The sequence below is a fragment of the Myotis nattereri genome, assembly GCF_964212035.1.
Source record: "Myotis nattereri genome assembly, chromosome: 6".
NCBI lineage: Eukaryota > Metazoa > Chordata > Mammalia > Chiroptera > Vespertilionidae > Myotis > Myotis nattereri.
The window spans coordinates 9,514,856-9,540,572 of NC_138081.1; the positions used below are offsets into that span (position 1 = coordinate 9,514,856).

The following is a 25,717-nucleotide window of genomic DNA, read 5'->3' on the forward strand; positions in this document are numbered from 1 at the left end:
GGGCACAGGAATGTGGCCTCTGCCTGGGTCAAGTCCCTGACCGGCAGCTTCCTGGCTGTGTGACCTGGGCAAGTGCCTTGACGTTTCTGTGTTTTGGTTGCCTCATCTGTAAAATGGGAAGAAGAAGAATAGGATCTGTAAGGATTCGTCGAGCTGATACACATGAACGTTTAGAAGGGCACCTGGCACTGGATAATCACGACCACAGTGTTAGCTGTTGCTTATTAGTGGTTAAGAGCTTTGCCTCTGGAGTCACCCTGTCTCGGTTCAAATCCACATTCTGCTCAGTCTGGCTTAGGCAAGGATTTCATCTCTGTCTCTACCTCAGTCTCTTAATCTTTAAGATGGGGATGAGGCCTGGCTGGGTAGCTCAGCTGGTTAGAGTGTCGTCCTAATATGCCAGGGGTTAGGGCACATACAAGAGGCAGGCAATGAATGCATAAATGAGTAGAACAACAAATTGATGCCCCCCCTCCCTGTCTCTCAAATCAATCGATAAAAATAAATAAATAAATAAAATGGGGATGAAAGTAATGGTGCTTCATTCATAGAGTTGTTATAAACATTAACTGAGATAAAGTATGTTACTTAGAAGACTGCCTGGCACATAAAAGTGCTCAATAAGTGAGAGCTGCTATAACACTAGTTATTATTAACTAGAGGCCCAGTGCACGAACTTGTGCACGGGTGGGGTCTGGCCAGCCTGGCCCCAATCAGGGCGGATCGGGGCCGAGCCTGTTGGGAGGAGGAGATGGCAGGAGGTTGGCCAGCAGGCCCGCCCCAATTGAGGCCAGATCAGGGCTGGGACAGCTGGGGGTAGAGGGGAGGGCGATTGGCAGTCAGCAGCTGGGGGAGGGGCCATGGGAGGTTAGCCCGCCAGTCCTGCCTCTGATCAGAGTGGGGGAACCTATCGGGGGCGGAGCTGACTTGGGGGAGAGGCTGCGGCTGATTGGGGTGGTGGGGTGGATTGGGGGCAGGGCCAGCTTGGGGGAAGGACCACAGGTGGTTGGCCGCCCAGCCCTGCCCTTCATAGGAGTGGTGGGGGCAGATCTGGGGTGGGGCCGGGTGCGGGGAGGGGCCGTGGGAGTTTGGCTGTCAGGTCCCCCTCCCCCCATTGGCCTGGTTTGCTGGCCACAGTGGGCGTCGTAGCGACTGGTCGCTCTGGTCCTTAGCGGCATTCTGGTCCCTGGCTTTTTATGTATATAGAAGATCATTACTATTAGTATTGTAATATACTATACAGGTTAATACATAATATATATGTATGTATATATATTGTATGTATATATACTGTTTCTCTGGAGAACCCTAATACAGTAGGTCTGAATGTAAATTGTTTTTTTTTAAATATATTTTATTGATTTTTTACAGAGAGGGAGAGGAATAGAGAGTTAGAAACATCGATGAGAGAGAAACATCGATCAGCTGCCTCCTGCACACCCCCTACTGGGGATGTGCCCGAAACCAAGGTACATGCCCTTGACTGGAATCGAACCTGGGGCCCTTCGGGCCGCAGGCCGACGCTCTATCCACTGAGCCAAACCAGCTAAGTCTTGGTGTATTTTTAGAAGCCAAACCGGTTAGGGCTGTAAATTGTTTTCTTGCTTGGAAAATATTTTCTTAGTGTGAATGACTTTTCACGATGTTAAGTGGCTGGACAGGCGTAGGAGACCTCAGCAGGTCTTCTTGTCTCTCCCCACAACTTCTGAGCAGGCTGGGACGGCAACATTCAGTCGCTTGCTTTAGCAATGCATACCCATCCCTCCTCCGTGACCACCCCTCTGTGGGGTTAGCTGCGTTTGTAATGGTGGGAGATACAGACAGCCTAGATGCGCAGGCACACGACGGGGGCCTGTGCAGCAGCGGGAGGCGCTGGGGCTTTCCGGGCTGGTGTGGAATGGTTTTGGCAGAATGCGAGTGGAAAAGCACGGTGCCTGACGCCGTGTTCCCCTTTGGGCGGGTGGAAAGAATAGGTGCATCTTTGCTCACAGGTCCACGACCCCTCGCCCACCATTCCCAAGGCCGAAATCTCCGAAAGCCATAAGGTTTCTCTTTGGCGTGTGGCAAATTTACTTGATAGCAAAACTGGAGCTGAAAGGTTGTGCAGCCATTTGCAGTTTTTATGTATCCCCATTAGTGTGAACACCTCGCACCCCAGACCGAGGGTGACCAGTCGTCCTGTTCGCCTGGGGCTGAGGAGGTCCTTGGATGAGGGACTAACAGTGCTCAACCCCGGACGATGGGTCACCCTACACAGAGCCGCCTGGGGTGGTACGTGCACCTTACTACAGTCTGAAAGCTGACAGGTCTGGATCCTGAAAGCCCTCTGCCCCGAGGGCTACGGATGAAGGAGTGTGGACTGTCTGCAAGGAGCCAGCAGCCAGCCAGTCTCTGGGAAGGAAGTGGGGGTTGGAGGGAGGGGTGGAGGGGTGGGGAGGTGAGGGGTTCATTTTGCATCTCTTGACCGTGATCCATGTGAATGTATTATCTCTTCAAAAAATAAATACAGGAAATAAAGGAAAAGCAGAACTCTGCACTTTTGACTGAACTACAAGTGGAATTTTAAAGATTTTTTGGAAAAAGAAGTCACTGTGCTGCTGTTATTGATGCTGTCAAAACAATGTTTGTCTTTGGGATTCTGCTGACTCTGGCGCATCCTGTCCTGGGGCCGCTCCACCTTCTGAGCCCTGACTTGGGAGGCAGAGACTCGCTTTTGTTTTCTCAGCTCCGAGTGCGAGCAGGTCCCCCCGGAGCAGCAGGTGGACAGGCCCTGCTCCTGCTGCAGCCGCGGCCCCATGGCCCCGGTGACTTTTTCCTCGTTGGTATTTTGAAAAGTCAAGAACAGTCACGCAAGACAAGCAGAGACAGGCTGGGTCAGCTGGCTGCCCGGCGATATAATTAGCTGGTTCTCTCCAGCGTGAGTGGGAGGCTTGCTCCTCTGACACCCAGCGCGGCCAGAGGCTGATGCAACCAAAGGCAAGCCCGGGCAAGGCCGCGGAGCTGGGCGGCCGAGCTGTGGCCGGAGATGCTGATGCAGGGCTTGTGGGGAGGGAAGAGGGGGGGGGGGTGCTCAGGGCTTCAGGAGGAGGGGCAAAGCTGGCCTCCTGCTCTCTGGGCCTGAGCTCCCTCCTCACCTATTCCCCAGGGTCTGCCGAGAGCTTCCGAAGGTGCGAGGGGCCCCAGCACCCGGACTAAATCAGGGTTCCCAAAGCGGAGAGGGGGCGGGAGGAGATTTCTCAGAATGGTGCCCATGCCCTTGTGCCCCTGGCCCTCGCCTGTTTTACCTCAGTAGGTTCAGATAGAACCAGAACGTGGGGGATGTTTTTAAAATTGTGTTAATTATTATTTAAAATGATATTAACTATTTTAAAAATGTATATTATGAGAAATAAGCCTACCTTGTACCCCAAGACAGGCGGGTTTTGCCCAGCATGACTCAAGGGGGCGCTATCCACAGTGACGCAGCGGTGCTGGCGGTCCCTGCCGGTGGCCCCCAGCGGACCTGCTCCTCTCTTGGGGAGCAGCCCCCCACTGTTTGCGGTGCCCCCTTCCAGGGAGGCCAGGTGCACGTAGGGCCAGAGCACTTTGCACAAGGTCCCTTCCCCCCAACTCTGTAGGGCGAGAATCACCGCGCTAGGGGAAGGGGGCCCAGTGGAGGGGGTTCAGGCATCTGCAAGGCGCCCCGAAGGCCTGGCCTTCCCTGCGGTCTCCCCCTCCCACCCCCCACAGGTCTAGGCTGGGTCCCCCTCTCTCCTCCCCGCCCCCATCAAGAACTGGTCAGGGTCTGTGTACCCGCATTTGGGGCAAGGAAAGGCCTTCCCTTCGAGTCCTCCTGGGCCCCAGCAGCTGTGCTGATGGGCGTGTGAGGAAGGGGTTTCCTGCGCTCAGAGCAGTGACTTCTCGCGGGCTGTCGTGTGGACTTGTGAAAACAGAGCAGACCTTGTCCCCGAGGGAGGAAGGGCCCTGCTGTGTGCCCTGGTTTCCTCCCTTGGAGCTGGGGGAGCGTCACACCCACCTCATTCTCTCCAGCCTCTCCGGGAGGCTGGAAGGTCACGGATATGAAAGCGCCCATTTTATGGAAACGATACTGAGGTCGTGGCACTAAAGAAGCTGCATTTTCAGAGAGACACATCCAGCAGGCTTAAGAGGGGGCGCCCACGGGACCCAGGACAGTCCTGCCGAGGCAGCCCTCCGGTGCCCCGTGGCCAGAGGGGCCCTGGGACTCCCTGCACCTCCTCTTTTGTCAACATGAGTGGTTACAGCACCGACCTGTTACAAGACAAAGTTGATCACGGGGTTTCCTCCCAGCGGTCAGTGCCTCTGATGAACAGAATGGCCCCGAGAATCCCCTTTTAACCACGTGGATGATTCCAGCATGAACAGAGCCCAGCTGGTCCCACAACACGGAAGAAGCATCAAAGGTGCACCTCATTCGCCTGGCCGGAGTGGCTCCGTGTTGAGCATCGACCTATGAAACAGGTGGTTCCTGGTTTGATTCCCTGTCAGGGCACATGCCTGGGTTGCCAGCTCGATCCTCAGTGTGGCGCGTACAGGAGGCAGCCGATCAACGATTCTCTCTCATCATTGATGTTTCTCCCTCTCTCCCTCTCCCTTCCTCTCTGAAATCAATGAAACTATACATTAAACACACACACACACACACACACACACACACACACATACACACACACATACACACACACGACGCCCCTCCTTCATGCATACTCGGCATGGCCCGCTGGGGGATCTATGTAGCTACCCCATGTCTCCAGATAAAACTCTCCAGAAGGAAGTCGCTGTGAAACTCAAGCCACTGGACTTAACAATCAAAACGTGGTTCAGGAACCCACGAGCCAAACTGAGGAAGCAGCAGCAGCAGCTGCCACGAAGGCAACCACGTCAGATTCCTCCAGCCAAGAGCGAGCCCCTTGCCCCCAGGGCCAACCAGTCCTTATTCTTTCCCCTGTAGCTTCAGGTTCCTATAGCTCCCGTCCACCTCAGCCCTCGGGCCCTGCCAGGTGGACCTGGGGCTCTCATCACTGAGAGCCCCACAGCGCAAGCTCCTCAGTTAGAGAGGCGGGGGCCCCGGTTCCGGCTCTGAACGTGGCTGCCCATGGCATCGAGCATAGAACTGGGCCGTTTTCCTGATGAGGACGAACTGCCCGGCTCTGCTTCCCACTGTCTATCGGTATCCATCACCGCAGGCCGCAGCGGGAACAGGGCTCTATCTTAGCATCTTGGCGATGCAGCTTTAGGTCTGTCGCTTGGGCAAACCTCATCCAGTTGATAAGCGGAGGCCATTCAGCCTACCGCTAGAAACAGCCTGAAATTCCAGGACTCCCCCAGAATGGTGGCCTTTGGATATCTCTAATCAAACTACTAATACATACCAGATTGTACCGGAAAAAAGATATTGCCGTCCAAGAACACCCCGCTTATGGTGGCACTGATCCTGTGGGGGCCGTGTCCAGACACTCGGCAGGAAACGACTCACGTGGAAGGAGGAGGAGGGGAAGGGCTCTCCTCTGCCTCACTCCCCCGCTGAGGCAGAGACGGCCAGCAAACCTGTGCCCATCACAAGCCTATGCCCCCACCCCGGGACTGTGTGGGCCCTTGCGTCTAGGTGGGGCCACATGACAAGTTCCTGGAGGGAAGGTGGGTGGGAGTTGGCCCAGCGCCTCTGCGGCAGGTGTGAGGAAACCACGCCTCCTGCACGTCCCCCTCCCTCCGGCTGGAGGCAGAGGTCCCGGGGCCTCAGGACGTGGAGCCACGATGGAAAGTCCCCTCAGCCAGGGAGGTCAGCCCCTCGGCCACCAGAGCACCTCAACTGTCTTCAGATGTGAGTAAGAAATAAACTCCTCTTGGGTTACCGCTGAAATGTGGGAGTTTACAGTGTTACCCCAACTAGTTAACACATAGCCCTGCTTTGCTTCCTAAGTCTGGCCCTGAGCTGCGGGCATTTACCCAAGAGGAGGCTTAGGCAATCATTCCTCCCAGCAGGGGGCAAGGTTGTTAGAAGCCACTGCGAGATGGGGTGGGGGAGGGAACTCTCATCTCTTCCCTGGCTCCGCTCCAGTGGGGCCACCAGCATTTGGGGCTTGGGGTTGCAGCTGTTGCATTTCACAGTGGCTCTGGTGGCATTATGAGCACGTGTGTCACTCAGAGCTATCCTAGGGAAGCAACGACAAGGGCAAGCAGCTGATGGGGGGCAGGGGAGCAGAGAGGGGGAGGCCACGACCGGAGCCCTGGGTCTGCCCTGACTCTGCCTGTGTCACCATGGGGCCTCCATTCCCCCCTGTAGTGTGAGTCTGAAACACCTGTCCTGGTGGGGGCAGAAAGGGTGAGAGGTGAGGAGTGAGATCATGGATCCGAGATCCTGAAAGCACTTTGTAAGACTCCACGCTGCCATGCAATCAGAAGATCCAAACCCAGGGGCCTCAGAACTTTGATGTATGTGGGACTTTTTCTTAGGAGGGGCTTAAAAATCATTAGTTAGGGAAGAAAACAAACAGGAAGAATGCATAATTCCTACTCTGCAGGGATCATCCAGAAGGCTGTTCTGAGCTCCTCGCCTGGGGAGAGGGATGTCTTGGGGTCTTTGAAGGCCAGCTCAGAAGACTGGGCAGTGTCTGTGGGCAGTTGCCCTTGCCACCAAATGTCTGCTCCCAGGTGTCACAGTATCTGAAATTCCACCATTAGTGCTTCATTCCTTTGGATTCCTTTTTGTCCCTCCACAAAAATGCAAGCAATGATAATCCCTAACATGTGTTCATGCTCTAGACTTATTCCAACAATCCTGAAAGAGACAGATAGACAGTGAGACCCAAACACTAGGTCAGCGGTTCTCAACCTGTGGGTCGCGACCCCTTTGGTGGTCGAACGCCCCTTTCCCAGGGGTCGCCTAAGACCATCCTGCATATCAGATATTTACATTACGATTCATAACAGTAACAACATTACAGTTACGAAGTAGCAACGAAAATGATTTTATGGTTAGGAACTGTATTTAAAGGGCCAGAAGGTTGAGAACCACTGCCCTAGGTGTTAGGCTTCTCCAATCACTTTTCTCCTAACAGAAGGATTGTGAGGGCAATTCTCCTCGGTGTACATCCAAGAGAAGCTCTTGCACATGTGCCCGAGACCCATGGGTAAGAATAATCACAGCAGCCCTCTGTATACTAACGCAAAATTGGAAATAACCTAAGTGCCCATGGACAGGAGAAGGGGTCGCTGGACGTTAAATAACAGTGAACATGACTGAGCCCTGTGTTCATAACATACGGCTGCATAACAAACCAAAATATAGTGGCAGACACACCATTTTCTTGCTCACAACCCTACAATTAGGCAGGGGCTCCCTGGGGACGGTCTGTCCCCACTTCATGTGGCTTCAACTGGGGCTGAAAGATCAATTCTCAAGATGGCCCCACTCGCCAGCGGGCATGTCGACGCCGGCTGCCAGCTAGGAGATCAGCGGGGCCTATTCCGGGGGAGGCCCGCCGGTGTCTTGCATGTGGCCTCTCCCTCCATATGCCTTCTCCCAGCATGGTGGGCTCAGAGCAGTCACACTTCTCACAGGTAGCTCCAGGTCCTCAGGAATGCAGAAGCAGAAGCTGCTAGGCCTTCTCAAGACTTAAGCCTGGGATGGCCACCGGGTTACTTTTGTCCCATTCTGTTGGCTAAAAGAGATACAAGCCAGGCATATTCAGTGGGGGTGGGGGGCGAGGGGGACACAACGACAAAAGGGTGTGAATACCCAGAGACACACTGCATTGGGTGCCACAGACGTCCACAAACCACAACCACCACAGCCACATGGCTAAATCTTAGGTAGGTTATGCCCCAGTAACAAACCACCTCCACGTTTCAGTGACTTTCACACAACAAAGGGTTACTGCCTTCTCACGCACATATCCCACACAGGCTGGTGGGGTGCTCTGCTCCACACCGTCTCTCAGGACCCCAGGCTGGTGGCGGCACCGCCATGTTGAGATGAGACCTCACTTTGGCCATAGCCATGGAGGACAGGACTGGAGAACTTCACGGGTCTCAGACCCAAGGAGACAGTGTCACTTATGCTCACATTTCATTGGCTAGAACGGGTCACATGACCCTGTCTAACCTGCCAGGGAGTGCTGGGAAATGTAGAAGATGAGCCTGTAGACAGATGGGTGAGGATGACTATGGTGCCCACATGTGACAAAACTATTGAAAACAAAGGGAAGTTCAACATAAGATTCAAGGGAGTGTTTACGTCGAGGTAGGGAAGGAAGGGGTCAGGACAGGAGAGAAATTCACAGGAGGGTGTCGGTGATTTTTAAAGACACCGAAGTCTAATCTCAGAGTGCAGGCTAAAAATGGCCCTTCTGTAAATATTCAGCCGAGGCTGCTGGGCCTCCAAAGTACAAAGATGAATAAAATACGGGCTCATCCCCTGCAGGTTCCCAGCTCAGGTGATGCAGGGGGCACGCTCACTGAGCAGGCGGCAAAGCAGAGTGGAGTGGACTGCTCGCCAGGAGCTCCAGGAGCCACGGGCGCTCTGAGAAGGCCTCCCGCCAAAGGGTCATGTAAGTTGGGCCATGAAGGATCAATAGGAGTTCAGTCAGTGGAGAAAGGAGTGAAGGTGGTGTCGGTTGGTCAGGAACAGTCATTCCAGGAAGAGGGAACCATATGTGCGGGCCCTTCACTCCTCAGGTGGCCATATCCACTGTATTTCCTCACCACCTTCTAGTCCCTCAATGATCAGATCAACTCATTCACACTGAGCTGTGCCACCCAGAACCCTCCACAGGACCCCAACTCATTCTCCCCACGGGGAGTGTTGGCTGCTAATGCTCACAGTTGAGTCCTTTCTTAGGAATCGGACATAGATAAGGGTCATGTGCCCCCCTACTCCAGGGGTAGCCACATTCAAATGACAGGAGGAAGCAGGGGTATAAGGCCCTGCCCCTTGCTTCAGGGAGCTCTGCAGGACCAGCCTAGCTCCAGAGCTCGCTATGGGCTCAACCTCCAGCCTCCATCACAACCCAACTCCTCTCTCTCAGCTCAGTCCTGTTTTCTTTACACGGGTGTTGATTGCACATGTACTCCCCAAGAAATATCCTTCAAGCAAATCTCCACTTCAGAGTGTGTATTCTGGGAAACCTACCGAAGATACCACTTAAGTGCAAATGATTGCTCAGTTTCAATGGATGCCTTCCTTGGAGGTGTTTGTATAGCAATAATAATAACTAATATGCTAAGCACTTTGCCTATATGATCTTATTTAATAACTAAAGGCCCGGTGCATGAAATTCGTGCATGGGAGGGCGGGTCCTCACAGCCCAGCCTGCACCCTCTCCAATCCGGGACCCCTCAGGGGATGTCCAACTGCCGGTTTAGGCCCGATCCCCGGGAGTCGGACATCCCTCTTACAATCCTGGACTGTTGGCTCCTAATCACTCACCTGCCTACCTGCCTGGTCACGCCCAACTGCACCCCCTGCTGGCCTGATTGCCCCCAACTGCACCTCCCCTGCTGGCCTGGTCACCCCTAACTTCACCCCCTCCCTCTGGCCTGGTTGCCCCCAACTGCCCCCCCCCCCACTGCTGGCCTGGTTGCCCCTCACGCCCCCCCCTGCCGACCTGGTAGCCCCATGCAGCCTGCTGTTCAATTGTTCGGTCGTCCCTCACTAACCCCCCTACCGGCCTGGTTGTAGGCAGCCATCTTGTGAGGGTGTGAGGGTTAATTTGCATATTACCTCTTTATTATATAGGATAAACAGGATTCATGACAAAGGAATGAATTTCTCACAGTGAAATTTCAGGCTTAGCAAGGTGAAATTTCCAGCTTAGTGATGCCAGCTGGAAGTATTTGTGTAGCACAAATTTAGTCAAAAATTTCTCTGCCTCACTGCATGGTCAGTCCTGATCTGTATGCTGTATGCTGATTTGGGTACGTCCCCAGTGGGTCAGGAGCAGCCGGGTGGCGGGTGGGGGAGGCGTGTCTCAATTTCGTTCCTCCTTATCAACAACAACAAAGGGCTTCTGCTTAGTAATGTAATATCTCTGTTCTGTCTCTTCTCTGGGGTCTCACTTCCTGGGAGCCAGTGTGGAGGTAAATTCCTCTGAAAACAGGCTGCCCGCTTTGGGGCGCCTGGGGCCTTTTCTGAGAAATGGTGACATTGTTCCCAGCACTTCCTCTCCCTTCTTGGGAAGTTCCTGCACCACCACTGAGTCCTCCTCACATCCTCCTTTTTCAGGCTTGGGCTTTCCACTTTTCCTTTCCATCCTCACCTCCCTGTCCCGGGGTGGGGGGGCGGGGGAGGGGGGCAGGGGGAGGGGAGGGGGCTGGCGGGGTGTGGGGGCCGTGTGTGATCTGGGCCTTTTCTCCCCCAGGTTGAGCCTTGCCCCATCACTAAGACGCAGCTTTCTGAGAGCCTGCCCCCCGCCCTGCCTGCCCCCTGGCCCTCAGGAACATGCGCCAGCACGCTGAGACCTGGCATAGAAGAGGCTGATGGCTGTTTTGTCCAGGGGGCTGCCTGCTTTGGGTGGAAAAGGGGGGGGTAATAGGAGACAGAAGAACCCCAGACCCCAGGGAGACCTTGGTTTGAGCTTTTCTGAACAGAATATGCAGTGTTCAGCATATTCCTTGGGGTTGGCTTGAGATCTGTTTTGTGTGTGTGCGTGTGTGCGTGCGTGTGTGTGTGTGTGTGTGTGTGTGTGTGTGTGTGTTGGGAGTCAGATCGCCTGTGTGACTTCTAACAACGTGCTCCTTTGCCCTCTCCAGGGTAGAGGTCCTCCTTTAAGAACATGCCTGGGTTCGCATTCACGTGTATGGTTGGGAGCAGTAGGGGCTTTTAGAAATATTTGTTGAATTCTATTGTGGTGCTGGTGGTAGAGAGCTAGAAGTAACCCCCGCCCCCCCCCCACACACACACGAAAACCCCACCACCACAACAAAAAAATCCTTCATTTATCAACAACAACAAAAAGAATTATTTCATTGTGAAGCTCCAGGCCACAACACTGTACGTTGTTCAGTACAAGCTTCATTAAAATGTTTTCCCCCAAAGTAAACAGGCAGACAATGTCCAGTCTATTTGCAATGCCTGGAAGCCCAGGGGATTCAAGGCAGCAGGAGGATGTGCCGCCTTCTGTTGGACTTCTGACAGCCGGCCTTCGGGGGGCGGGCATGTGTGTGTGTGTGTGTTGGGGGGGAGGCTGCGGGCATGTGTGTGTGTGTGGAGGGGGGAGGGAAGCGAGAAGAAGGAGTGTTGTTCTCCCTGAGGTCAGCTGTGCGAGAGGAAGAAGGCTGGGCATGTCTGGGCAGAGATTTCCAGACACTGAACAGCCCTCCATGTCAATAATTGTAGCTGCTCTAAGCCTGGATTTAACTTTCCAGTGGGATTCCTGTACAGATTTACACTGTTCCATGCAATTCTTTTTTTAAAATCAGAAACTGCAAATGCCTTAGGTGAAGGAAGGGGCAAAGATGGGGGCCCAAGGGGGGACAGGGTGTGGAGGTTGGGGGGAACATAGGGGCACCTCACTTGCTCTGCATCTGTCAGAAGCACCAGGGACATCTGCAGAATTGCCCTTCATCAGTGTCACCTCCGTAAGCTGTCTGGAAATGGGGGGTCCTGGGTGCTTCCCTCATTCTCTAGAGCCTCTGAAATAGAGAGGGCAACGAGCAGAGAACTCTGACGGGAGGCAAAACGCCTGTGATCCAACTGTGGCCAGTTATTTGCTGCTTGATGTAAGGTCAGGAACTTCTCTGCCTCAGTTTCCCCAGCAGTGTGTGGGCTGTGTGTGGAACGGCCTTCTCCCCCTCCTAGCGTCAAGCCTGGGGCCGTCACAGAGGTTTCTTCTGTTGAGGGAGAGAGGGGGGTGTGGGGAGCGAGGGTCGGGTTCAGGAGGCCGTGCAATGCAGGACTTGCCCGGGAGACAGGATGCCCTTTCTGAGAAGCTCCCCAGTTCCCTCCTGTTCTGCGGCATTGCCAAGCACCCCTCTGCACCCCTTTAGTTCTGTGGGCCTCATCTGCGGAATCAGGGGCTTTGTTGGGGTGTCTGGGTCCCCCTGGTGCTTGGGGAGAGACGCTGTGGTGAGGGATGGTGGGAATAGTGGTGGTACCATATGAGGCTTTTCTGGGAATTGCAGAGTGAGGTGCATTATTGTTATTAGTTATGGATTTTTATTTATTTATCAGGGTCAGAAAGGGGGCTTATCTTACCAGTGCCATCCCTCCTGGGGAGCGCCAACTCACTTCCCAACCAAAAAAACCCACATGTGTGGCTCAGTTCGTGGGGGAAATGGGCAAGCTCAGGCAGCTGGAGGGACCGGGACACAGGGAGGGACGTAGTGCTCCGCCGGGTGCAGGGGAGGGGCGGTGTCCCCGGGGAGGGCGGTGCCGGCGCTGTGGCCCGAGCAGCCGGTCCCGCCCCTGACAGTTTATAAACCGGCCGAGCTCCGGGCGGCGGCAGCTGAGGGCTGAGCAGCTGCTCGGGTGGCAGCCTGGGATCCGGAGCCGGTTCGATTCGCGAGACGCAGAGACCGTCGGAGGTGAGGGAGCCGCGGCCCCTGGGACGGACCCGGGCTGGGCTGGGAACCCGCGCGTCTGTGTGCCCACGGGTGTGTGCGAGCTGTGTGCACCGGGGAAGGGCGTGCGTGGGCCTCGGGTTTGCGCGTGGGACGGGCATCGGGATGCGCCGGAGACCCCGAGCGGGGGGAGGCACGCGAGTGCGAGGGACCCGTTGCCACGGCCCTTTCCCTGGAAAGTCGGGGCGCGGAGGGCGTGGACGGGCGCGGCGGGCTCGCGGAGCCGGGGAAGCCGCGGTAGGCGCCAGGCCGCCGGCGGGAGCGCCCAGCCCAGCAGGTTCCTTGGGACCCGCGCCCAGGAGGCTCTCGGACGCCCCCCCCCCGCTCCCTCCCCCCCGCCCCGCCGCTGAGGTCGGGGTCCCGGCTGCCGTGGGGCCCGCTGCCCGCTGGGCACTGAGGTCGCGGGCTGTGTCCCAGTCGTGGATCTGAGTCGGGCATGTCCCTTAGAGGCCAGCGAGGAGGTGATTCGCGGGGACCGGAGACTCCGGACCAGGGACGGGCCGGCGGAGTCCCGAACACCCCCAGGCGGCGGGCAGGGCGCCCACCAGTCCCCGGCCTCACCCCGGCCAGGCCCGGCCCCCGCCAGCACAGTGACCCATTTGGCTGGCACCGTGCTCCCGGGAGGCCCGCCCCGCGCCCCGGAGCCGCGGCCCCGCGCGGGTGGGCGCGCTGCAGCCCGTCAATCGGGAAGCGCTGGGACCCACGCACCTCTCCCACCGCCGCCCGGCCCGGCCCAGCCTGCCCTCCGGGGCGACGGGGACCCCGGCCCAGCCTGCCCTCCGGGGCGACGGGCTGCGGGGCCGGGTGGACTCTGCACAGCGGAGCCCTGGATGTGCGGTGTCGCCGGGTGGGACGCGGGGTGGGGTCGAAACTCGGAGGGTGAGGCTTTGCAGGGCGCTGAGTCAGGGGCTTGAGGGGGGACCCGGGCCAGCCCAGAACCCCCCCCCCCCCCCCCCCCCCGCCAAGGCCAGGGCTGAGCGCAGCGGGAGGGCCCTTTGGATGCCGCCGCTCGTCCCGCGACCAGGTGGGGGCACTGGGCCTCCTCCCGGGAGGAATCTTGGAACCGGGTTTGGCACGTCAGGGCGTCCAGGCAGCGCCCGCCTCCCGCCCTCCAGTCGCGTTTCGGGGAGGACTTTCGGGCTGTTTGTTTTCTTGGCTCCCGTCTATTTTTATTTTCCAGGGATCTGACTCAGCCGGGCTTTGGGCGTGGAGATAAGGTGGAGGGACCAGGTCCTGCGCGCCTGTGCGCGCGCGCGAGTGGGTGTGAGTGTGTGCGCGTGAGTGTGTGTGAGTGCACGTGTGTGTGTGTGAGTGCGCGTGCGTGTGTGTGTGAATGTGCGTGTGTGTATGAGTGCACGTGTGTGTGTGTGAGTGCGTGTGAGTGTGTGCCCGCGCAGTGTGCGTGTGAGTGACAGATGGCGCCAGAGCGCGCGGTTTCCCCGCAGCCGGCGGTTTGGGAAGCCCGGCTGGGTCAGCGTGACGTGTTCGCCGCCCCCCGCCCCCCCCCCCCCCGGCCCCCCTTCCTCAGCTGGGAGTGACGCAGCCGGAGTGGAAGCGGCGTTTTGGCGGGCAGGGAGCGCTTTGCAGGAAACTGACTCATCACAACTCCCTCCGCCATCCAAGTCCCGGCTCGGCCCCCGCACCCCCGCCCCGCGCGTGATTTCCTGGAGGCTGGCGCCCCCTTCCGGCCCCGCCGCGAACAGCACGCGCGTCCCGCGGAGTGCGGCTTCGCCCGCCTTTCCTCCCGCGGCCCCCCCAGGCTCATCACAGGCGGCCCCCCTCCCCGCCCTGCAACGGCCCCTAAAGAGAGCACCCCCTGGCTCAGCAGAGCTTACCGAGCGCTTCCTATTTACTCGGGAATTGAAACTGGTTGACGTCTAAAGCACGACGGCCAACGAAGAAGGCTGTCTAGGGTCAGTTTCTTGTGTGTAAAACCAGGGCTTGTGCGTGAGTTTCCCCTGAGCTGGGAGTTATGATAATGGGGGCGAGAGCAGATTTCCATGGGGCCCTAGCTGAGCCGTAAGGGCAGGGGTGGTAGGAGAGAGGGGGTCGCTGCCTGGATGAGGGTCCCGTCCTCGCTCCTGGAAGCCAAGGACTATCCAGCTTCCAGATAGAGCCGCTCCACGTGCCCGGAGGCACGCGGCCTAGCATGTCCATGTCAGGTCCCCGTGTGTCCCCTCTGTGTGCCCCTCTGGGGAACTGGCAAAGACTTAAATCCCCTTCAATTTGAATTAGGTTGGTCTGGGGAGGGAGGGGCCTATGGATCTACATTTTGATAAAGCTCTCCAAGTCATTCCAACGAGCCTTTCTGGGTAGGAAACCTTGAAATGAATGAGAGAGCAGAGGTCAACACTAGAGCACAGAACTCAGGGCAAATAGGCATGGGTTCGAATCCTGGCTGTGCTACCTGTGAGCTGTGTGGCCTTGGGAAAGTTACTTAACTTCTCTGAGCCTTGGTTACCTCTTCTGTAAAAAAGAATGAATGTACCCACATTTTAGGAAAATTAGTATTTGGAAACTTCTTACAACAGCCCTGGCATGTAAGAATATACAAATAAATTTCAATCCTTGCCCTGAAGACAGTGGGCAAAGTTATTTGAAGGCTCTGCACTGTGTAACTCCTCTGTGGGGCAGAGGCCTTTGACCATTTTTAGTTGTATGGTTTGGGGGCAAATCTCCTGTCTCCTCTGCCCTTTAAACTTGGTCTGAGGTGGGCTGCACTCATGGTGGGGGGTGGAATGGGGAGCAGTAGGTGTGTCATGGGTCCAGGCTTCCTGTCCCAGGCGATCCCTCAGCAAAGCTTTTGCCTTCAGAGCCTGCAAATCAGGACTTGTCCCCAGGAAAAGCCAGTCCCTGACGATTTCGTGCAGCCGCTCAGCCCTGGAGTCAGGCCAGAGCAGGGCAGGGAGTGCCAGTGCTCCCTGACGTGGGAGGAGAGGAACCGGGGAGACCGGCCGCCTTTAGTTTCCTTTGCCTGCAGAACGGGTTCCTTGGGTGCAGACAACATGGGGCAGGGGCTTCAAGGCAGTCTAGACTTCAGTCACCATGGGCCTGGCAGGATGTGGCTCAGCCTGGGAGAAATCACGGCTCTTCCCTGCCCAGCCCAGCTCCTCCTCAGCCCCAGGCCACGCGCTGATGACAACTCTGTGAAAGGCCCAGCCGACAGCACCTGTCAGCTGCTGTCTGGGTGGAGGCTCAGCCAGAGCTGAAGGCAGAGAGGAACAAGAATACTTCTGTTTTCCAAGCACTTCTGTATACCAGGTGCTGCTCTAAGCGCATTCTCTACTCAGTTAATCCTCACACCTGTCCTCTGAGATGTTTACTATTATCGTCTCCATTTTACAGACGAGGAGAATAGAGCCCAGAGAAGTTAAGCCACTTGTCCAGGGTCAACCAGCAGAGCCTGTGTTCTCACCCAGGCAGTCCTGCTCCATAGCCCTCGCTCTTAACCATGAGAGACAGCCTCCAACTCTCTGCCACCCGCCTTGCCTAGAAAGACGCCCTGGCCATTGGCTTGCTCATGCTTCAAGGGCCGTCCTCTTTAAACTTCCATAGAGCCAGTTTTACAGTTGAGGAAACTGAGGACCAGAACCATTAAGTGACTTATTCAAAGCTTAGATAGGAAGCAGCAAAGGTAGGCCAGATCCCAGGTGTTTGCCTCCAAAAGCCCAGGGTCCTTTGAAGCGTTAGAGCGGGGTTATCCCACATGGGCATCCGGGAAGGGACTCAGGAGGCTGGAGGAGCTCTGTCAGCCTGTCCATTCATTGGGGAACCGACCTCCTGGCCAAGGCTGGGGAACTGGACTCGAAATTCACACGTACTTGGGGCATTCACACCCATGAGGGACACCTCAGGGGGGAAAGTAAATTGATTTTAGCTGATAATACCGGGTGGTAAACAGGCCCTTGATCCCTGACATTGCAATAAGCTTTGTTGACATAAGCTTGCCCTTTAGCTGCCCGCTCTCCCAGTCACCCTGGGGTGCCATGCTGGCTGAGCTCTGCCCCCACCCAGTGTCTGATGGTAGGAGGTTGGGGCCCTGTGGGAAGGAGGTGGTGGGAAAGCAGCTGGAAGGAGCCACAGTCACCCTCCCACCTCCTGTTCTCGTAGGAAGACCTCCCCCTGAGCAGAGCCCGGCCCGTTTCCCTAGTAACCAGGGTGTTCCTGTCTCTCAGCTGCAGGCACCATGTCCGAGCCATCCCGGGATGCCCGCCCGATCCCCCGCGGCAGCAGGGCCTGCCGCCGCCTGTTCGGCCCCGTGGACAGCGAGCAGCTGCAGCGAGACTGCGATGCTCTGATGGCCAGCTGCGTGCAGGAGGCCTGTGATCGATGGAACTTCGACTTCGTCACCGAGACACCTCTGGAGGGTGACTTCGCCTGGGAGCGGGTGTGGAGCCTGGACCTGCCCAAGCTCTACCTGCCCTCAGCGCCGAGGAGGGCCCAGGACAGCCTGGGGAGGAGCAAGCGGTCCAGCAGCTCGCCTGCCCTGCTGCAGGGGCCAGCTCAGGAGGACCACGTGGACCTGTCACTGTCCTGCACCCTGGTGCCGCGCTCCCCTGAGCAGCCTGAGGGGTCCCCAGGTGGGCCGAGCACGTCTCAGGGCCGCAAACGGCGGCAGACCAGCATGACAGGTGAGGACAGACGCAGGGAATGACACTGCAAGGGACCACGACTCAGGGTTCGTGGTGCGAGGGCTGGCCGGTCTGGCCCAGCTTGTTCATTAGGAGGGGGAAACAGGCTCAGAGAGGGGAAGTAACTTGCCTGAGGTCACACAGCCAGGACCAGCTAGCTATCCCTTATTCGGAACATTGATTGAATGCTAGCCCTTCACTGAATTTCTAGGGTGGATTTCACTTAGTCCTTGTAGCAATCCATGTGACGTTCTTGCCACCCTTTTACAGGCAGGGAAAAGGTTCAGAGAGGTAGGTTTTCCTAAAGACCCACAGTGAATTTGCCATGAAGAGGACACTAATGATAGTAATTTCCTGGCTGCTCGGTCCAAACTAAACTCCTCTTCCCCCCATCACACACACACACTTCTGGTCCCTCTGCCCCGCCTATTTTGTTCTCTTGGCAGTTTTTACTGTCAATAGCCATTTCTTTATTTTGATATTGTCCGTCTCCCCAACTAGGATATTATCTCCACGAGAAACGGATCCGTGTCTCTCTTGTTCATGGCTGAATCCCTAGCACCTAGAATGGTGTCTGCCACATAGTAGGCGCTTGATAAATAATGAATGAGTATGTTGCCATTAAGCACCTAGTAGGCCAGGCCTGGACCAAAGCCGTACAGAGAGCATCCCATTTCATCCTCAGAGCAGCAGACCAGCGTTACCCTCATTTACAGGCGAGGACACAGGCTCAGTGAGATGCAGCCAGGAATCCCACAGCTGGGTCGGAACTCACAGGAAGGATAATGACAATAGCTAGTGTTACATGGCCCAGGCGGCGTGCAGAGCCCTTCCCGGGCGACCTGAAGGTGTGCGTAGAGCAGGGTGTCCCAGAGCTCAGAGGCACATGCAGTGCGCCAGCCACCAGCGCTGCTGAGCTCTCGACACGAGGCTAGTGTGACTGAGGAAGGGAACTTTTCATTTCATTTGGTTTTAGTTCACTTAAATAACCACCTAGGACTGGTGGCCACGGTTTTGGGCGGCTTGGGTTAGAGCAGGCCCAGGATCCGGCCCCATTGTCACTCACGTCTGTGAAGCGGGCTGCGGGGTGAACGCCCCGGGAGGGGGGTGGGGGGAGGAGGTGCCGGAGTTCTTCCCCGTACAGTCCTTGGCAGCGTGGGCGCGGTCGTGGCCCCTCGGCCGTTGGCCTGGTTGGGTGGCTCTCGGTGGCCTCTCTCTCTCTCCTGGCCTGGCTGACCTCTGCTCTCTCCCCTTAGATTTTTATCACTCCAAACGCCGGCTGATCTTCTCCAAGAGGAGGCCCTAACCGCCCACGGGAAGCCTCTCGCTCCTGGAAACACAGCCTCCCGCAGGCCCGCTCTACACCTTGCGCCTCAGTCCTTCCGTTTGTGTGTCTTAATTATTGTGTCTGTTTTAATTTAAACTCCTCCTCATGTACATAGCCTGATCGCCACCACCTTCCCACCCCGCCCGCTGCTGGCATTAGAATTATTTAAAGAAAACAGACAGCGGAATGATAGGCCTATTGGATTGCCAGGCATTTTTATTATGCAAACTACATATTATTTAAAACCTCCTCATCCTACACTCACGATTTCTTCTCTCCCGGAGGTAAGGTGGGGCCGGCCTGACCCTCATCTGCTGGGTGGTGCTCGGGAGGGGCCTGGCTCCCCCTGTTCCCTGCTTCACGGACGGTATGAAATTCTGCTCCTTTCCTTCACTCTCAGACCCAGTTCCTTACCCCGGGAGAAGTAAAGAGATAGCACTTTGCAGGGGCCCAGCAGCGTGGGGGGGTGTCATCCAAACGTTGGAGTCCCCTCGCCTCCTCTCAGGGTGGCCACGCTAGAACAGGGGTGGGGACTGGCACCCTCCCGGCCCCTGCTACCCACTCTGCCCTGTGAGGACCGGCGGAGGCAGGATCCCGCAGCAAAGCACCAGCCTCCCTCACGCCCCTTCCTGCCCAGGCGCCCCGATTTTCCAGCCCAAGTCCCTCTCTGCTTCTCCCCTCCCCCTCTATCCTCTCCCAGCCCTGGGCAGCTGCTCTGGGGTGCCTGTGCCCCCAACTCAATGGACTGAAGGGCAGGGTCTACCTCGGGCAGCTGGAGCAGTGGGCGCCCCTCCTCTTCGCCTGGGGGCAGGGTCTGGGTGGTCCGCAGGCCTCCGGGAGTGGCCATCTCCCTGAGAGGGATGTGTGGGTGGGGGAAGCAGATGTTTCTAGGAGGGAGTGACACCTGCCCCTGGAACTCATCCCAGGGTCTCCCCCTCTGCACCACCCTCTCCCATTCATTGCACTTTGAAAAGCAGCTGAGCAAGGAGCCAGCTGCTTGTAAACGGTGGGAGTGAGGCTGCGGATCGGCTCACGAGCAGGCTGACAGCGGGCCTGCAAGTTGTGTTATCTTTCCTGGTGCTGAACGCTGAGCCCCCAGAGGCGCCAAAGCACTTAGTGGGTCTGCCCAACCCCTCACACCTCCTGTAACATCCTGTCCTGGACTGTACTCTCCTGTCTTTACTAGACTGTACACCTCTACAGGGCAGGGGCCCCATCCTGTATGGCTCTGTGTCCCTCACAGCACCCCCCCCATCCCCCAGTGCTGGATATACAGCAGGTGCTCAATAAATATTTCTTGGAAACTTTACTTGTAAATATACCTTGTTATTTTTAAGAATAAGTAGGCGGAGGTGGTGTGGGCTTTTTTTTTTTTGTGGTTGTTTTTATCATTTAAAAAATGAAGCATTTAAATTTAAAAAATGCAAAAAGCTTAGCAAAAGAAGGACTATCAGGCAGAAAAGGGACAAACAAGAACAAAATTTAAAAACTCAATCATCACACCCCTGCAAAGATCACCATTGTCAATATTTTGGTTTGCTGTGTGGTCTTTTTTTTTTTTTTTTTTTTTTTAAATATATTTTATTGATTTTTCACAGAGAGGAAGGGAGAGAAACAGAGAGAGTTAGAAACATCGATGAGAGAGAAACATCGATCAGCCGCCTCTTGCACATCCCCCACCGGGGATGTGCCCGCAACCCAGGCACATGCCCTTGACCGGAATCGAACCCGGGAACTCTCAGTCCGCAGGCCGACGCTCTATCCACTGAGCCAAACCGGTTTCGGCGCTGTGTGGTCTTTTTTAGTAAAGGACATATTGTAGCTTAACACCATTACTCACTGGGGAAATGCAAATAAAACCACAGTCAGATACCACTAGGCACCTCCCGGAATGACTAAGATGAAAAAGGCTGACAATGCAAAGTGTTAACAAGGGGCCTGGCCAGTGTGGCTCCGTGGGTGAGGGTTGACCCATGAAGCAGGAGGTTTGATTCCCAGTCAGGGTACACCCCCAGGAGGGGGAATGCAGGAGGCAGCCGATCAATGATTCCCATTATTTATGTCTCTCTCTCGCCCTCTTCCTCTCTGAAACCAATAAAAACATTTCTTTTTTTAAAAAGTACAATGTGTTGACAAGGGTAACTGGAACTCGTATAGCTTGCTGGTGGGAATATATTTCAACTACTTTGGAAAACTAGCAATAGCTTCTACCGATGCCTTACCTCACGACCCAGGAATTCTAATCCTGTGTTTGTTTTCAAGAGAAATGAGTAGATTTCCACCAAAAGATATGGCCATGGCAACATTATTCTTAACAGACCCCAACTGGAAACAACCTAAATGCTCATAACAGGAGAGTAGCTACGTCAATTGTGTATCTTTCTATAGTGGAATACTATACAACATTAAAAAAACCAAAGTATTTTTACATGTGTGCTCTGATTATCTATATACTGGTGACCCGGATTCGTGCACAGTGAACGGATATTAATTAGAAGGTGGCCCATGGGGTGGGACTGGGCAAGATGGGCCGGACACGCCCCAGAGCAGTGGTGGCAAACCTATGACACGCGAACTCATTTTTTTGGTTGATTTTTCTTTGTTAAATGGCATTGAAATATATAAAATAAATAACAAAAATATAAGTCTTTGCTTTACTATGGTTGCAAATATCAAAAACTTTCTATATGTGACACAGCACCAGAGTTAAGCTAGGGTTTTTCAAAATGCTGACACGCCGAGCTCGAAAGGTTCGCCATCGCTGCCCTAGAGCCACCTCCGCAGGTTCGCCGTCACTGCCCGAGAGCCACCTCCGCAGGTTCGCCGTCACTGCCCGAGAGCCAGCCTCCCCAGGTTCGCCGTCACTGCCCTAGAGCCACCTCCGCAGGTTCGCAGTCACTGCCCGAGAGCCACCTCCGCAGGTTCGCCGTCACTGCCCGAGAGCCAGCCTCCCCAGGTTCGCCGTCACTGCCCTAGGGCCAGCCTCCGCAGGTTCGCCATCACAGCCCTAGAGCCAGCCTCCGCAGGTTCGCCGTCACTGCCCTAGAGCCAGCCTCCGCAGGTTCGCCATCACAGCCCTAGAGCCACCTCCGCAGGTTCGCCATCGCTGCCCTAGAGCCACCTCCGCAGGTTCGCCGTCACTGCCCTAGGGCCACCTCCGCAGGTTCGCCGTCACTGCCCTAGGGCCACCTCCGCAGGTTCGCCGTCACTGCCCTAGGGCCACCTCCGCAGGTTCACCGTCACTGCCCGAGAGCCAGCCTCCGCAGTCCCTCACCAGTGTCTGCGGCGTGAGTGGGGTCCCTCCAGCAGGTGGGGTCCCGCAGCCTGGCCTGCAGGGATCGGGCCGAAACGGCTCTCCGACATCCCCCAAGGGGTCCCGGAGTGCCAGAGGGCACGCTGCGAAGTTGCTGTCGTACAGGGTGGGGAACGCACTGGGCGCTGCTCCTCATCCCTGGGCAATCAGGCTGGCACATGAACAAGGCCGTCTGCAAGGGCAGCATCACAAAACCGCAACAGCCAGCAGTGAGCATCACCTGCCTCACATGGCTGCAAATGTTCCATATGGTTTATAGCCTGGAGTCCTTACAACGTCCCCACTAGGAGGGCACTGCTATGGTCTCGATCTACAGATGAGGTCACAGGCCTAGGGGCTGGTGGGAGCCAGGACACCCTCCCTGATGGCCCGGGTCATGCCACCTGCTCCATCATCCAGAAAGGGCAGTGCCTCGCCCAGGGCCACACCGCCGTGACGATTCCAAGAGGAGGCTCTCGGGGACCTGTCTCCTCCTGCTGCCCTCCGTGGTTTTGGATGTAACTCCGGTTTTCTCGGCCTTATGTAAAGCGTGCTCTATTAACATAGCTTCAAAATGGACTCCCTGGCCCGGGTTCCACTGCGTGGTCAGAGCCCCAGCTGGAGGCAGGGACCCAGGTCTCCAGGTTTGCACCCAGCTTTCGCCGCCGAACCCCAGAACAGGGAGTATCTTGCTTCAGGCTTCACTAGACTAGGAAGTAGTTCAAGCATCTTTAGGGACTTGAAAATTCGTGAGTGCGAAAACTTATTCATTGATAAAACGGCCGCATTATTCGTTAATTCAGATTTTGTAAAAGGCAGCTTCTCAGCTCAGAGTTTTTGGTCCAGCGACACCGTATTTTAAAATTAGCTCCACGGTTTCCAAAAAGGCCAGGATCTGACTTTTTCTTAGTGCCTCGTTACGTCCACCTGCCAGTTGGCTCAGGGCGGGGTTCCCCTGGGGCCGGTGGAGCGGGTGAGGCCAGGCTGAGCACTCTGGGGCCCCCACCCGCTCCATGCCGGCAGGGGTAGGGGCAAGTGCACTGGGGGTGAGTCTTAACAATCTAAGCTCACTCTGTTCAGAGAGAAGCCAGAGTCCCTCACTGGAGAGAAAAAGCTCCGGGATTTGTCTAAACCCAGCGGCAAACTCTGCTGGCCTACTTTCAGAACACGCCCCGCGTTCAGCCACCTCTCACCACCCCACCGCTGCCCGCCGGGTCCCAGCGTCACTTCTTGGCTGGGTTATTTGAGCAGCCTCCTCGCCGGTCCCCCTGCTTCCGACTTTGCCTGGTGCAGTCTGTTCTCCACAGCGAAAGCAGCCAGAGGGATTCTTTCAGAACCTGCATTGGACCATGTCATCCTCCGATGGCTTCCATCTCATTTAAAGTAAAACCAAGTCCTTGCATGACCTACATTTAGGTCCCACTGTCTGCTCCCTCTGGCCTCATCTCCACTCTTCCCTCCGTGACCTGCTCCAGCCACACTGGTGTCCTCACAAGGCGAGCTCCTGCCTCAGGGCCTTTGCACGCACTGTTCCCTCTCCCTGACACTCTGCTTCCAGGTCTTCTTCCTCACACACTCGATTCCAGGGCCACCTCCCCAGACAGGCCCCCGGGCACCCCCTCTAAAGCTCACCGCCCACCATTCCTTCCTCTACTCTGCATTACTTTCCCTCATACGCTTATTGCCACCAGACCATGTATTACACATGGGTATTTTTTTTTTTTCTGTTTTCGTTTCACTTTTGTATCCTCGGTGCCTAGTGCTGGGTCTGACACATATTAGGTGCTCAAAAAATATTTACTTGTTTAAAAAAATTCCTTATTTACTTCAATAAAGCCACAGAAACTCTGAGTATCAATTTCCTCAGTGGAAAAGGGATAAAAGGATGGCTGTGAGAATATATATTTATTTAGAAGTTAAATTTATTAATTTTGAAAGCCTTTTGTTTTGAAATCATCTCAGACATACAGAAAAGCTTCACAATAGTAAAACAATTCCCATATACTCTTCACCAACAGATCCTCAGTATTAACGTTTTACCACCGTTCCTTCATCACTCTCTCTCTGTATAGCTATAAAATTATTCTTAAATATGTTTTTGAATGTGTAATGTACAAAGATGATTCAAAGTAAACAATGAAACATAACTCTCCCGCCTTCATTCCAATACTTCTCTTCAGCCCAACTGCTACCAGTATATTCTGTCAGAAATATTCTTTTTTTTTAATTGAATGTTTAGGGTGACATTGATTAATAAAATTTTATATTTCAGGCGTACAGTTCTACAATACATCAGCTGTATATTGCATTATGTGTTCACCACCCCAAGTCAACTCTCCTACCATCACCATTTATCTCCCCTTTTCCCTCTCCTACCACTCCCTGCCCCTCGCCCCCGATAATCACCGTACTGCTGCCTATGTGTCTGTTAGACAGATCTGATGCATTTACAAACATATATGAATGCGTGTCCATTTACATAGCATAAATTTTATCCCCACACATGCACTTTTTTCATGCAAAGCATACCATACTCACTGTTTCGCACCTTACTATTTTCACTCAACAGTATATTTTGAAGGTCATTCCATTTGGGTCTACCTGGCTCTCTCTCATTTTCCTCACAGCCTCACTCACAGCGGACCATTGTCTGGGCGTATCCGAGCTTGTTTAACCAGCTCCCCGCTCCCTGGTGATGAACACGCAGGCTGTTCCCAGCCCCCTGCTGCTACAGGCATTGTTGTCATGACCACCCTTTCACGTCGTCCTGTGGACGGCACCCGTAGGACCAGTGGCTAGAAGGGAACTTGCTGAGTAAAAAGTTTTCTGCATTTTAAATGTTGGCAGAGTTCACCACCTTTCTTTTCATGAAAGACACACTAGTTTATGTTCTTTTTTTTTTTTTTTTGAATGTTTAAAATGCTCCCCTGAGGATAGGTTTTTATTGATTTTAGAGAGAGGAAGGGAGAGAGAAACATCACACGGTTGCCTTCCACATGTGCCCTGACTGGGAATTGAACCTGCAACCTTTTGGTGTATGAGACGACACTCCAACTGAGCCACCCAGCCAGGGTTTATGTTCTTACCGAGGATGGGAAAGTGTTTCTCTTTACGCAGCATGTTATTTTTTTTTTAAGTTTACCAATTGGATAACTTAAAATATCTCATTTTATTTACTTTTTAAAACATTTAAAATTTGTTTTATTTTTACTGATGAGAGAGAGAGAGAGAGAGAGAGAGAGAGAGAGAGAGAGAGAGAAACTTTGATGGGTTGCCTCCCATACGTGCCCTAACCGGGGATCAAACCCAAAACCTAGGTATGTGCCCTGACTGGGACTTGAACCAGCAACCTTTTGGTGTGTGGGTCAGCCCTCCAACCAACTGAGCCACACCAGCCAGGCCTGTAGTTTTATTTTATTTTTTTCTTTTATTCCGAGTCAAGATAAACATTTTTTCATGTGTTTAAAAGCCAGCTGATATTTTCCCCCCATGAATTGTCTCTTCATACGTGGTGCCAATTTCTCTAACGCATTACTGGTTTTTCACTGATCGGCAGGGACTCATAAGGAGAAAATTAGTTTATTTTCTGTGATGTGAGTTTTTATTTTACTGTTTGTTTGCCTTTTGAGTTATCAACGGTGACTTCTTTTTGCTATTCAGTCATTTCATTTTTTATTTTTAAAATATTTTATTTCTTCAGGAGAGAACACTGCACCTCCTCCTCCTGGTTTCAGGTGCTGTGCACATTCAGAGAAACTTCTGCAGTGATGAGCTATCAAAGTGGTCCCTGAAAGTATGGTCTTAGCTGTTTTATTTTAAAATTTCTATGTAGTTGGATGTTTCAGTCTTTTCTTTTATGGCGTCTAAAGCTTTGTGCTATGCCTGGAAAGG

The 25,717-nt window shown here is 54.7% G+C and overlaps 1 protein-coding gene across 1 annotated transcript; it reads left to right on the plus strand.

The window, feature by feature from the left end:
• Window positions 1–12,465: 12,465 nt before the first annotated feature.
• CDKN1A (cyclin dependent kinase inhibitor 1A) lies at window positions 12,466–20,955 on the plus strand. Its single transcript, XM_081093956.1, has 3 exons — window positions 12,466–12,540; window positions 16,752–17,207; window positions 18,464–20,955. The coding sequence occupies exons 2-3, from the start codon at window positions 16,763–16,765 to the stop codon at window positions 18,511–18,513; spliced, it is 495 nt and encodes a 164-aa protein (XP_080950082.1). The 5' UTR covers window positions 12,466–12,540; window positions 16,752–16,762; the 3' UTR covers window positions 18,514–20,955.
• Window positions 20,956–25,717: the final 4,762 nt, after the last annotated feature.